The following is a 14,932-nucleotide window of genomic DNA, read 5'->3' on the forward strand; positions in this document are numbered from 1 at the left end:
ACTAGCTCTTTTCCCTGAGGGAGGTTGGTGGCCACCTAGTTTACTTCCCACAAACATCTGAGCAGACTAAGTGCTAGATGCTGAGGGTGTGTATATATACAGGGGGGAACAAGAAACAGTGTGCCTGCGCCCTTGAGGCTTAGAGTCTGTGGCCACAGATAGAAAGCAAGTAAACATACAAATATACTATTCAAACTGTGATAAGTACTATGATGAAAAATAATACAGTTCTATGGGAGAGAAGACCAAGGGGAGACAGTTTAGTTCCAGGATTCCAGCACGGTATCTTAGACTAAGTGACATTGTGCTAGGATTTGAAGGATGAGTGGGTCTTGGTCCACAGTTCCTGGCACAGAGCCCTAAAATCCTAGGAATTTTCAGAGTGACAGGAGTATTTGAATGCTAATGAGATGATTTATGGGGAGGGGCCTAAATAGCTTTAGGTGGGATGGACACCAGAAAAATCAACCAGGTGGTTAGGGTGTTAGAACTTTCAGCCCCATCCTCCAACCTCCAGGGAGGGGAGAGGGGCTGGAGATGGAGTTCAATCACCAACAGCCAGAGATTTCATAAATCATGCCTACGTAATAAAACCCCAATAAGACCCCGAATGATGAGGTTTGGGGGAGCTCCCGGGATGAGGAACACATCAATGTCAGGGAGGGTGGCTCACCCACCTCTGACATCTCCATCTCTTCTGTTGGCTGTTCCTTTAAGATAAAACCATAATTGCAAGTATAGTGCTTCCCTGAGTTCTGTGAGTTGTTCTAATAAATTGCCAAACCTTGGGGTGGGGGTGTCATCGGAACTCCTGAATTTGTAGTTGGCTCCACAGAACTGTGGTAGCCTGGGTCCCACTTGTTGGTGTCTGAAGTGGGACTGAGTCTTTAACTTGTGGGGTCTGCTCTAACCGTGGGTAGTGACAGAATTGAAATGAATTGTAGGACACCCAGTTAGTGTCAGAGAATTGAAGAACTGGTTGTTGTTTGAAAAAATCGAGGAATGAGTAAAAGTATACAGATGAAGGGTAGTGAGAAGAGTGTTCCAGAAAGAAGAAAAAGCATGTACAAATGCTCAGGGCTAGGAAAGAGCTTAGTGCTTTTGAGGAAATAGGAGACAGGCCAGGTAGGAGAAATGTGGAGGAGAACAGTGTAAGGTGAACGTGGAGAAGTTAAGCAGAGGCCTGTTCACCCAGGACCCTGAATTTTATCCTAGATATGACAGGAACCCACAGGAAATGAGATAAGAGGCCAGACACAAACTAATTTATGATTAAAGGTCTCCTCTGGAATTTTTGTGGATCATAGAGGAGCCAAAGTCAATTGAAATAGTCCAGGGGCTACTGTGATGGTTTAGGTGGGGTGGGGTGGTGTGGGAGGGAGGCAGACAGCAGCCTGATGGCCTGATGTGCTTTATGGCTGTAACTCGGGCATGGTGAGCAAGTGCCTGCTGGGTGTGAAAGAGAGAGAAGTGGCTTGGGACTGGTAGTTCCATGTTGCCAATTAGGGAAGTGGGGAAGACTGGTGAGGAAGGATCAAATTGAACTGTCACTTCTGGGCATGTCATGCTGCAGATGGGGAAGGCAGGGTCCAACCAGAGAACGCAGAGTGAGCAGATGGCTAGGGCAAGGTCTGGAGGATACCAGCAGTGAGAGGTTGGACCGAAAAGGCTGTACAGCAGGGAGGCCAAGAAGGAGTGAACTCAGGGCAGTCTGGGTCACAGAGGCTAGAGGAGTCTCACTGATGGTACTGACAGGGTGGTCAGTTGGCTGATACTGCTGAGAAGTCAAAAAGATGAGAACTGAAAAGTATCCCTTGGATTTGGCAACAGCAGACCCCCTGATCCACGAGGGGTATGTTCCAAGACCCCTAATGGATGTCTGAAACCATGGATAGTACTGAACCCTATATATTCTATGTTTTTTCAATCTGATAACCAAGACACCAATGGGCAGGTAGCATAGACAGTGGGGATATACACCGGACAAAGGGATGATTCACATCCCAGGCACAACAGAGCAAGCTGGCACAAAATTTTATCACACTACTCAGAATGGCATGCAATTTAAAACTTAACTATTTCTGGAATTTTCCATTTAATGTTTTCAGACCTTGGTTAGCTGCAGGTAACTGAAACTGTGGAAAGTGAAACCACAGATAAGGGGGGACTACTGTATACATATGCTAGTCACCCTCAACAAATAACTCAGCTGGGATATAGGGATAGCAGCCTAATTGGAGAGGCTGAAAAGTGAAAAAGCTCAGAGCCAAAGGATGCAAGGAAGGAGGTGTTTCTGGGAAACTACCTGAATATTCTAGGGGAGCTGCATTCAGAATGGGTACACCAGATGGCTTCTTCCCCTCCTCTGCCTGAGCTGAGCGGTAGAAGACAGGAACTGAGGCAGTGGGCTTTGGCCCTGGGCCAAGGAGGCTAGGCAGGATTGGGGCTCATCTAGTGCACCCCTCCCAGCAACACATTCTGTCCCCTCCACAGTCACTGGAGGTTGTGGCAAACAGAAATAATATCTATATACAGGGAAACATGCATGGAATCTTCAACACACCCCAAATCAGACATTTGGAGGAAATCAACATCACACAAGAGAGGTACCACACAACAACAAAGCTGAGGGACAGCTATTCATAGCACAAAATAAGACTTCGAAATAAAATAAAATATTATTAGTCTTGCAAAGGAATATGAAAGGAAATTTTATTCATAAAACCAAAACAAGTTATTAGGAAAAAGAGAATTGAAATGCAAATGCTAAAATAAAAAACTCATTGGATGGGTTCCAACTCTGGAGTGAATTAATGAGCTGGAAAATATTGCCAAGGAGCTCACCTAGAGTGCAGTGCAAAAGGAAAATGAGAGAGAGAGTCCAGTTAAGAAATATGGAGGACAGGCTGGGCACGGTGGCTCACGCCTACAATCCCAGCACTTTGGGAGAACAAGGCAGCAGGATAGCTTAAGCCCAGGAGTTTGAAACCAACGTGGGCAACACAGCAAAACCCCATCTCTACAAAAAAGTTAAAAAATAGCTGGGTGTGGTACATGGGGCTTTGGTCCCAGCTACTTGGGAGGCTGAGGTAAAAGGATTGCTTGAGCCTGGGAGGTGAAGGCTGCAGTGAGCTGCTATTGCGCCACTAAACTCCAGCCCGTCTCACCAAAGGAAAGGAAAGGAAAAAGGAAAAAGGAGAAAGGAGAAAGGAGAAAGGAAAGAAAGGAAGAAAAGAAAGAAAGATAAAGAAATATGGAGGGTGGGCGCCGTGGCTCACACCTGTAATCCTAGCACTCTGAGAGGCCAAGGCGGGCGGATTGCTCGAGGTTGGGAGTTCGAAACCAGCCTGAGCGAGACCCCGTCTCTACTAAAAATAGAAAGAAATTAATTGACCAACTAAAAGTATATATACAAAAAATTAGCCGGGCATGGTGGTGCATGCCTGTAGTCCCAGCTACTTGGGAGGCTGAGGCAGGAGGATCGCTTGAGCCCAGGAGTTTGAAGTTGCTGTAAGCTAGGCTGACGCCACGGCACTCACTCTAGCCTGGGCAACAAAAGTGAGACTCTGTCTCAAAAAAAAAAAAAAAAATGGAGGACAGACCCAGAATCTTTCTCCTTCATCTAACAGAAAATTCTAGAACCAGCAAATAAAATTAAAGGAGAAAAAAAGCAATCAAAGAAATAAAGTTGCAAAACTCAAGATAGACTCCAGTCTTCACACTGAAGGGCTCCCTATCCCAAATCAAGTTCTAAGAAATTCTCCAAGAGAATTATCTCTAGGATATAGTTCTGTGTAACAACAAAAACATCCAACAAAGGGGAAAACACATAAAATGGTACAAGAAAAGAACTTGTCAAACTTATAAAAACTGTTTGTATATCCTGTAAAAACTGTAATTAATCTAGAATTTAAATCTTGGATAAGTACTACCTAGGTGGCCACTGTATGGTTGTGGGGGAATAAATATAGGGATCTCTCAGAGCCCTAAATACAGCAGCTTGCCCTTGTTGCAGGCTGGAATCCTGAAGCTGCCAGGAGCTCAGGCCACGCTCACATCTCCTCAGCAATCACGGGACTCCTCCCTTCTTCCCTACCTGGCCTCCCTGAGCTTGCATATAGATGGATATAATAATATCCCAGCCCCGGAATCCACACAACTTTCAGTTAACTTACAGTTTTACAATGCCAGCTGAACATCAGAATCACTGGAAAGCCTTTAAAATACCTTTAAATATGATCAGGTCCCAAACTAGGCCAGTTAAATCAGCATCTCTGGGGTGTACCCAGGCTTCCCCGGTATAGCCAGGCCAGAGCATCATGAGACAACTGTTTCAGGCTCTCAAAACCCAATTTAAAATTTATGGGAGAGACCTCTAATTGGTCCTGTTCATCTTTGCACGTCAAACTGTAGGTTAGTCTTGGCTGCCCTTAAGATTTGGACAGTTAAATAACTGCATTAAAGAGTCATTAGTGCTGTAATAAAAACATGAGTAGGGCAGAATCCAAGAAGGGATGGTCTTTGGAGGGAATGTGCCAGGAGAAGAATTCATGGAGTGGGCAATTATGCTGGGTTGTGAAGGAGTAAGAACATGACAGGTCGGTGGGACTGGGTACCCACCTTTGAGGCCAACACAGAGAACTGGATACGTTCATATCCTGCTGTGTACATGGCCAAAGAGAAAGGGAATGACAGCTACCTCAGAGGGACTCATTATCTAGTGGAAGTCACAGGGCAAATATTTATGAAATACAGCATTTGTGAGAATGCAAGATGATCCTTTGGCCCCACTCTGGAGGAACCATGGAAGATGGCTGGTGTCAGCTGAGTCACTGCCTGGCACTAAGCAGAATAAAAACATGGTGGGAGGGGCAGGAAGAGATTTGAGGATTTAAATTTTTCTATGATAACATGATAGATGGTAGTTTCCCTTTGTAATCTACATTTCTATGGAAATTTCCCTGTGAAAGAGAAGGCGTTTCATCAAATTTCCAGCATTCCATATTGCTGGCATTGCATCATTTGTAACAGGTCCTGCAGTGCCCCCAAAACTCCAGTGAGCTGAGCTGGGCATAATCTGAAAAAGGTTAAATAGAGGGTGAGTTCCTGGCCTACTGGATGGTGTGACCTTGGAGCTGAGGGAATGACATCTTGCCTTAATCCACTGACAAGTTTCTAGAAGCATAACCACTTGGAAAAATAGTGAAGCTATATCCAGATAAATTAAAGATGGATAAAGGAGGACCTAAACATTAAAAAACAGTAACAGATAAAACACTCACAAAGAAAATATAGGAAAAGATTGACAGATACTCTTGGTGAAAAATACCATATATGGGATTAGAAGACAAACAGCTGCTTAGAAACACATAACACACATGTACATGTGCATATTATAGTCACAAAATATAAAGCGTGCCTAAATTTCAGTGAGAAAAAGGGCAAGCATACCAATCAAAATATGAGCTAAGGATATGAACAGGTAACACAAAGAAGAACTATAATAGACCAGTAAATATTACTAATAATTAAAGAAATCAAACTAAAAGATACCACTGACATCTCCCAGACTGGCAAAATTAAAAATAATGATAATTTGTAGTGTTGAGAGTAAGAGAAATAAGTAGGCTCATTCTTGCTCATTCACGCAACAATTCTCAAGGGCCATTTGGCAGTGTTTTTCCATTCTGATATAGCAATCAGACAATAAAAAGCTATCCCAGAAAGATATTCACAGAAAAATATAAAGACATATGCAATAAAAAATTGAGAACAAAGAGTCAGTTGAATAAATGAATGGTTAAGTAAATATGGTGCATTCATACTATGAAAAAAGTTGTTTTTAAAAAAATGAGGTGAATCTACACATGGAAAAAGTAAACCACAGAACACTGAGTAAAAGAATCAAGTTACAAAACAATATGTAAGACCTGAGGTAGCTCATTTTATAAACCAAAGAATCAGAAAAACACAATTTATTTGCAGTGTATATACACAGAGAAAAATTTTGGGAAACATAAATACCAAAATATTAACAGTGGTAATTTCTAGAGAGTGGGATTGGGGAAAGTTTAAATTTTTATGTTATTTTATTTTTATATTGCTTTAAGTTTTACAATGAACATAAATTACTTTGGGTATTTTATAATATAAGAATTCTTATTTTCATGATAGTCTTCTACTTTAAGAAGTCTTAATGAAGATTTAATATTTTAGTTTTAAAATACTTAGATTAGTTTACCATATTTATTATACCTTTTTATGTTGTCTTCATAAATTTTTTCCCTTTGCATTATCTATATCATTGCTGTCCAAAAGAAATATGTGAGCCGCAAATGAAATTTTAAATGTTCTAGTAGCCCCATTAAAAAAGTAAAAAGAAACAGGTGAAATTGATTTCAATAATAGATTTTTATTTACTCCAAGATAGCCAAAACATCATTTCAACATGTGATCAATATGAAAATTATTGAGATATTTTATTCTTATTTTCTACTACATCTTTAAAATCTGGTGTGTATTTTATACTTAAGTATATCTCAATTTGAACACTAAATTTTCATTTAAAAAATTTGATGTTTTAGATTTCATAAAGTTCACATTTGAAAAAGTAGATTCACATATCCAAATTGTTATAAACATACAAGTTTTTCAATAAATGAATTGAGTATAAATTTTTAAATTATACTTAAATTCATTAAAATTAAATAAGATGAAAATTTAGTTGCTTAGTCAAGTGCTCACAAGCCACATGTGACTAGTGACCACTGAGTCTGCACTGATCTTGTAGCTTATTGTTTGTTGCTATCTACTTTGTACTTTCATTAATTTTTCCTCACTTCAGACAGACACAGCCAGCTGCTTCTTTTTTTCAGACAGAGTCTCGCTTTGTTGCCCAGGCTAGAGTGTGAGTGCCATGGCGTCAGCCTAGCTCACAGTAATCTCAAACTCCTGGGCTCAAGCAATCCTGCTGCCTCAGGCTCCCGAGTAGCTGGGGGTACAGGCATGCGCAACCATGCCCGGCTAAATATATATATATATATATGTTGGCCCAGCTGCTTCTTGATAGAGAGGTCATCATCCAGAAATACTTAAAGACTATATAGGAAGCTGGGTCTCTCACACTCTGGAGAACAAAGTGTATTAGCAACTGAATTAAAAAAAAATACGATTGAACTTTACATTGAAAAGGGCAAGTTAGGAATCTGCCGATAATTCTTTCTCAATCTCATCAGCTCACAGGAGGCAAAAGTGGGTCCGTGAGGATGTTGGTGGATCTTGACAGGATGCTATCTGCTCCCCAGCATCACTCGGGAAAGCATTTCTTCTTTCATGGTACATAGGAAAGGAGGCCAGCTGATGGCTTACTATAAGAAATACAATTGTATATGGTTTTTATCTCAGCATCTGCCCTTACTGATAAGAAGAGGTATATGTCTTCGAACAATGTAGAAGTGATTTTTTATATTGCCCTTGTGGCTAGCAACTTTGCTAAACTGATTTAGTAATTCCAATTCTTAATCTGTAGATTCTTTTGAATTTCTATCAATATGATACATGTCATGAGTAATGATCATTTTGTTTTTTCCTTTCCAAACCTTACATATTTTATTTTTTGTGTGTGTTACTATACTGGCTAGAACTTCTATCAAAAAAAGCTGAATAGGCCGGGCGCTGTGGCTCACGCCTGTAATCCTAGCTCTTGGGAGGCCGAGGCGGGCGGATTGCTCAAGGTCAGGAGTTCAAAACCAGCCTGAGCAAGAGCGAGACCCCGTCTCTACTATAAACAGAAAGAAATTAATTGGCCAACTGATATATATATAAAAAAAATTAGCCGGGCATAGTGGCGCATGCCTGTAGTCCCAGCTACTCGGGAGGCTGAGGCAGAAGGATCACTCGAGCCCAGGAGTTTGAGGTTGCTGTGAGCTAGGCTGACGCCATGGCACTCACTCTAGCCTGGGCAACAAAGCGAGACTCTGTCTCAAAAAAAAAAAAAAAGCTGAATAAAAGCATTAGTGGCCATCTTTGTTTTGTTCTCGAATTCAAACTTCTAACATTTTACCATTAAGAATGTGGTTTTGGCCTGGTGCAGTGGCTCACGCCTGTAATCTTAGCACTCTGGGAGGCCGAGGCGGGTGGATTGCTCAAGGTCAGGAGTTCGAAACCAGCCTGAGCAAGAGCAAGACCCTGTCTCTACTATAAACAGAAAGAAATTAATTGGCCAGCTAATACATATAGAAAAAAAAAATTAGCCGGGCATGGTGGTGTATGCCTGTAGTCCCAGCTACTTGGGAGGCTGAGGCAGGAGGATCGCTTGAGCCCAGGAGTTTGAGGTTGCTGTGAGCTAGGCTGACACCATGGCACTCTAGCCTGGGCAACACAGTGATACTCTCTCAAAAAAAAAAACAAAAACAGAAAAGAATGTGGTTTGCTGTTGACTTTATATATAGTTCCTTTATCAGATTTAAAGAAGTCTCTTTATATTATATAAATATAATATATACTTATTGTTTATAAATATATAAATCTATTTTTATATATTATATAATATATATTTATATATATTATTTTCTAAGAGGTTTTTTTTAATGAATAGACATTAAATTTATCAAATGCTTCCCCCTTCATCAATTAAGGTGATCACATTAATATTATTCTCCTCCTTTATGCAATTATTGTGAATTATATTTCTTGCTTTTCTGATGCTAAAGGAATCTTGCAATTCCTGGAATAAACCCAACTGGGTTATGATATAGTAACCTTTTAATATTACTGACAGATTTTGCTTCCTCATTCATGAGTGAGACTGGCTTGTAAGTTCTTTTCTCTTAATCTTCTTGTCAGGTTGTGCTAGGTTCATAAAATGAACTGAGTGTTCCTTCTTTTTTATTCTCTAGATTTGGTTAATATTATTTCTTTCTTAAAAGGTTATGTTACCAATGAACCTACTGGGCCTAGAGTTTTCACTGTGATAAAAATTAAATTATATATTGCTTTTAATATGAACATAGAATTATTCAAGTTTCCTATTTTTTCTCTGTCAGTTTTGGTAAACTGTATATATATTTTTTAATGGTTCCTTCCATCTGTTCCATTTTCAAATTAAGTCACATAAAGTTGTTTATAAAATACTCCTCTGAAGGGGTATGTCTGCAGGATTTGGAATAATGCCTCCCTTTTTATTTCTGACACTGCTTATTTATACTTTCTCTCTTTTTTCTTGGTTAATCCTGCCAGAGGTTATTATTATTGTTTTCAAAGATTCAATCTGTGGTTTTTAAATTCCTCTTTACTATATTTCTTCTCCTAAATCATTAATTTTTGTTCTTGTTTCTACTCCTTACTTCCTTCTACTTCTTTCTTTAGATTTAATTAACAGTTATTTTTCTGATTTATTAAGGGCAATGTTTTTTCTTTTCTTACATATGCTTTTTTTTTTTTGAGACAGAGTTTCGCTTTGTTGTCCAGGCTAGAGTGAGTGCCGTGGCGTCAGCCTAGCTCACAGCAACCTCAAACTCCTGGGCTCAAGCGATCCTACTGCCTCAGCCTCCCGAGTAGCTGGGACTACAGGCATGTGCCACCATGCCCGGCTAATTTTTTATATATATATCAGTTGGCCAATTAATTTCTTTCTATTTATAGTAGAGACGGGGTCTCACTCTTGCTCAGGCTGGTTTTGAACTCCTGACCTTGAGCAATCCGCCCGCCTCGGCCTCCCAAGAGCTAGGATTACAGGCGTGAGCCACAGCGCCCGGCCTACATATGCTTTTAAAGCAGTGATTCCCAGCCTTAATTGCACATTGAAATCACCTGGGAAGCTTTCACATGCTTGGGTCCCACCCCTGGAGATTCTAATATAATTGGCCTGGGATGTGGCTTGGACATCAAAAGCTCCTCCAAGTGATTCTAGGTACAGTTAAGGTTGAGAAGCACAGATTTAAAACTATACCCTCTAAATACAACTTCAACTGCTTCCTGGAAGTTTTTAATATTTTCTTTACTAATCAGTTCAAATCATTTTAAATTTTTGGTTGTGACTTAATTTATTATAAATTTTTAAAACCGGCAAATGCAATGCATGATTAGAGAAGTCAGGTAAATGGCACCTTTGGGAACAGGCGAGGGGCAGTGACTGAGGAGCTTCTAGAGTAGATATGATATGATGTAGTGGCTACACATAAGTATGTTCAATCTGTGATAATACATGGAGCTACACACTTACTAGGATTTGTGAACATTTCTGTAACTTTATATTATACTTCGATATAATTTTTTTAAAGAGAGAAAATAGATCTTATACAAGGAATGGGAATTATAATGGCATTAGCCTTCTAAATATTACACTGGAAGTATACTGGAAGCTTATAGAAGAAATAGCACAATGTCATTTAAACTACAACGGAAAAGGACTTCAAACTTAGAATCCTATATTCATACTTTCAATCAAATTGTGAAGGTAAAATAAAGACATTTTCAGTCAGGAAAGCTCACAGAAAAGCTACCTCCTGGACATCTTTTTGCATAAACCTCCTGAAGAACGTGCTCCAGAAAAAGGAGAGAATATAACATATAGGAAAATGAAGACATGGGATCTGGGAAACAGAGACTTCAATATGGGAGGAAGGCAAAAGAAATTCCCAAGATGACGGCTGTGCAGCAGGCCTCGGGAACAATTAATGCACTTGGGAGCAGGAGGCTGGAGGGTTCTAGGGCAGACATTTCCCAGAGAAATGAAAACCAAGAGAGTACCTGCTTTTGTTGGACCAAACTGAGAGATTTTCAGTTCTGTTAGAGTGTAGTGATAATGCAGGGGTAAGGTACACAGAAAAACTGAATAGTGAAAAAACCAAAACATGGCAAATATTACATTTAGGATAAGCAAAGAATGATCCCTCCATCCATAAAATGGGGAAGTATAAATATAGTGCAATTCAGCTGTGAATAGGAGTCTTACGGGCTTAATAACATAAACAGGGATCATCGATCTAGTCCAGCATGTGATATACCTGATTAAATGAATGGGAGGAAGGGGCTGTTGTACGCTTTTGGGTGGTTGTTGAGTAAGGCAATATAAGGCAGTATATCCTAATCTCTTATAACAGAATTCCAAAATATAACTGAACTGAAAAGTCAAGAATTAGCATAAGCATAGAGAAGTAAAAAACAACTAACATAATTTAAACTGGGGAGAAGTGGAGATGGGAAGATAGAGGCAGGCTGTTGCTGCTTTCTATTATAAAAACTGTGGCACTTTTTTGTCTTTGTCAATTATTTGTGTATGTTATTTTTATAAAAATAAAATTAAACTAAGAAAAGAAACCTATGCAAATAAAAGAGAAAATCCTAGGGGACTAAAATAAATCACTTTTAGCTTTAAAACTCTGGATAATCACCAGAGTCATCTCTTGAACAAGAGTAAGCAGATATGTAGCTCACATCAGTAACCATTATTAATTAAATGTTGTAGTAGTCCAAAATTCTCCCCATATGAAGAGCCAAATTATCCACAATTTAGTATAGGGTACATGCAAAGCTGCCCCCCACAAGAGCCAGAACATACAAACCAAATGTTTTCATTTTATCAGGTTAGACTAAATTTACATTACAGTAACTGACATGGAATATTTCAGGAATACATATGAAGTAAATTTGATCTGTTGGGCACACAGGATTATTCTTTCACCTTTTATGAGCTGATACTCCATTAACAGAATTAACAAGGGCCTAAATCAAAAGAACAGATATGGTTTGTATAAGCAAAATTACCTGAAGAACGTCACGAAGAACTGTACCAGGTCCATAAAATTGCTGTGTTGGGAGAAGGCAATCTGTGACGGAAAAACAGGTAGTGTGATTATAAACAGCATCACTGACTCACCCTTCTTATTTCAAGAGCTAAGCTGAAAGACAGACTTCACATTTTACAGAAGACATTTATGAAACTTTTTTCACTTAAGGAAAAGTGTCTCACCCCTTCAGCTTTTAAAAATTATTGTTTAGTTGCCAGCCCCAAAGTAATATTCTGAGGTTTCAGCATAATCCACTGCAGCCTCCCTCTGCACTTCACATCAGATCTGAAGCTCTTTCAGCCTGACCCTGAAGACCCCTTGCGCTCCTACATTAAAGACCTCAATGGCAGGTGAGTCAATCTGCCTGCTCCCTCTCTGTGCCTGCACTCAGACACAATGCTTTCTTTGTGCTTCAAACACCAATTCTCAGATCTATCTCAAGGTGGGTAGCCTCACCTTGTGCCTTTCATTCCTTCAACATTTATGTTCTCAATGTGTACTCACTTCAAGATACTGTCTTTTTAAAAAATACCATGTCTCCTCAGTTTTGCTACACTGAATACCATCTGTCATCAGTTGGAACTTAAATAATTTGATTATAATAGTCTTTATACCAAGAATATAAAAAAAAACCCAAAATATTTCATCAACTGTAGACACCATTGACTAAAAGGGGCATTATTTTGTGTACTATTAAGAAAAAACACTGCCAATTAAACTATGACACAATGCTTTTCAAATCATTGACTGAAAGACGCACTGTGATTTCAGAGATACTAGGGTATAAAAAATGTGTATCTCAGAATTGATTAAATATGAGAATTGTGTCCTTAATATTACCTATAATATATATAGTACTAGGCAGATTTTTTATTTTTTATTCCCTGCTTTTTTTTGAGACAAAGTCTCGCTTTGTTGCCCAGGCTAGAGTGAGTGCCGTGGCAGCAGCCTAGCTCACAGCAACCTCAAACTCCTGGGCTCAAGTGATGCTCCTGCCTCAGCCTCCCGAGTAGCTGGGACTACAGGCATGGGCCACCATGCCCGGCTAATTTTTTCTATATATATTAGTTGGCCAATTAATTTATTTTCTATTTATAGTAGAGACAGGGTCTCGCTCTTGCTCAGGCTGGTTTCGAACTCCTGACCTCAAGCAATCCTCCCGCCTCAGCCTCCCAGAGTGCTAGGATTACAGGCGTGAGCCACTGCGCCTGGCCTTGGCCCTCTTTTGAGAAACAATGGTACTATAAATGAAACAATTTTGAATAAGGTGGCAATTGTCCTAGTACAGAAAATAAGTATGATAAGAATCAGGACAGTAAATGACTAGCATCTTATTTCCTAATCCCACCCTACCCCACTCAGAATGAGGCAAAAGGGAGACTTCAACTATTTGTTTTTTTGATGGTCTTATTTTCTTTTTGATATTCTGTAAATAAAGTTCCAATACTACCTATTCAGGCCATAAAATATTTTGGGGCATGGAATTTGAAGTTTTTGTGTCTTCTCTTTAGCCACCATTTGTAATAAAAAATACAAAGCTGCAGAGATTTCATATGATAAAGAGAAACCCACTTTCTCTTCCTTTCTGTCATTTATTACAATAACTGGTTCCAGCTCCATGAGAGAAGGAAAGATGCAGGATATGAGCAACGGTCCTCACATAAAAGTTTTAAAATAAGACTGGAAGATAATTATATGAACAAGGTTATTCAATCTTAGGGAATGAAGAGTCCAAGTTACAACACATAAAGAGGAAGAAGGAAACAGATTAGAGTCCATCCTAGCTCTGTTTACATTTTAATCTTTTAAAACATTGGCATGTCTTCAGTGTTTACACTTAAAGAAACCCATGAGATACTTTTACTCATTGCTGGATGCCAAAAATCTCTGGATCTAGCTCCTTCAGAGGACCCATAAGCTCCTTCAGAGGACTCATATGTCCATGTGCCCTGTGCCATGCAACATTCCTTAGGGCAGCTCCCCCCTGTGCTGGGATCCCAACCATTATCCTGATTTCTTGCTGAAGCAGGACTGCACCATATTCATGTCCAGTTTATAATCATAAAGAACCTCATATAAACTGGCCCCAGTGTGGACGGTACCCAAGACTCTTTTGTTGAATTTTTATCATCCAAGTCACCAATTAGAAGGTTGAGTAGGAAAGCAAAAGTCATAACATGTTTATGAATGCAGTGACCACACAGAAACATCCAGTCCTGCTTAACATCCTACTCATTGTGTCAGTTTTTGTTGGTCAATCATAGACTGATAACGTGATGAACTTACTGTGTAAACTGAGCACTTCTGAGAATGAAGGGGAGTGCTATTAAAAATTACCCAGTGTAAAAAGCATAAATGTTATAGCAAGCGTAAATTGGGCTGTCTCAACTCATGTCAGACAATGCAAACCACCTATAAAATGAATCTTGCAAAAGACAAGATTTTTAGTGAAAGCGCTGTTACAGAACTGCTCACACAAAACCAATGACAAAAGAAGACTTGGAAGGTCTACCCTATCAGTTATCAAATGAAGAAAGGGTAAAGGATGAAGACGTGGTAAGTGCTTCATAATACTCTGAACAGGATTAAGAGAAGACCCTGGGAAAACTGACAAGGACCTTGACTACTGCTCTTTAAATCCTGCTATGAAGTCAAGTCTGAAGTGAAGGACTCCATGATGGAGACATCACATCCCTGGGCACCATATACACAACTGCAGCCACACCCTATCTGCTTACCTTGCTCTTTTGAATTCACAGCCCTATCTGTGCATTTATTTATGGAAAATAAGATCTGTAAGGACTGAGGACAGGGACTTTACCCTACAATACTGACTACTATATCTCCAGCATCTAAAGCAGTGACCACTATGTAACAGGTGCTTAATAAAAATTTGCTAAATAAATGACATAATTGGAAAAATAATGACCTGTCTTTCTCCCAAACTTAAGACCTGATTGACTTCTTTCTTTTAAGAAATAGCCCATGGTCCACATCCATAATTTAACTTTTGTTTAATTTCATTTTCTTTTTTTTTTTTTTTTTTTTTTTTTGAGACAGAGTCTCGCTTTGTTGCCCAGGCTAGAGTGAGTGCCATGGCGTCAGCCTAGCTCATAGCAACCTCAAACTCCTGGCTCAAGCAA

General features: G+C 39.5%; 1 protein-coding gene across 6 annotated transcripts in view; it reads right to left on the bottom strand.

Annotated features, from left to right (window-relative positions):
- ATRN (attractin) overlaps window positions 1–14,932 on the bottom strand; it is a 154,906-nt gene that overhangs the window by 19,669 nt on the left and 120,305 nt on the right. For 5 of the 6 annotated variants that reach the window (XM_012754878.2, XM_020282019.2, XM_076010978.1 and 2 more), the window contains exon 25: window positions 11,767–11,828. In XM_012754878.2, the coding sequence (XP_012610332.2) occupies window positions 11,767–11,828 (62 nt within the window). Of the gene's footprint in view, window positions 1–6,392; window positions 7,368–11,766; window positions 11,829–14,932 lie in introns of those variants that run through there. The other variant, XM_012754880.2, reaches the window with a different exon arrangement.

The sequence above is a fragment of the Microcebus murinus genome, chromosome 16 (assembly GCF_040939455.1).
Source record: "Microcebus murinus isolate Inina chromosome 16, M.murinus_Inina_mat1.0, whole genome shotgun sequence".
NCBI classification, from domain to species: Eukaryota; Metazoa; Chordata; class Mammalia; order Primates; family Cheirogaleidae; genus Microcebus; species Microcebus murinus.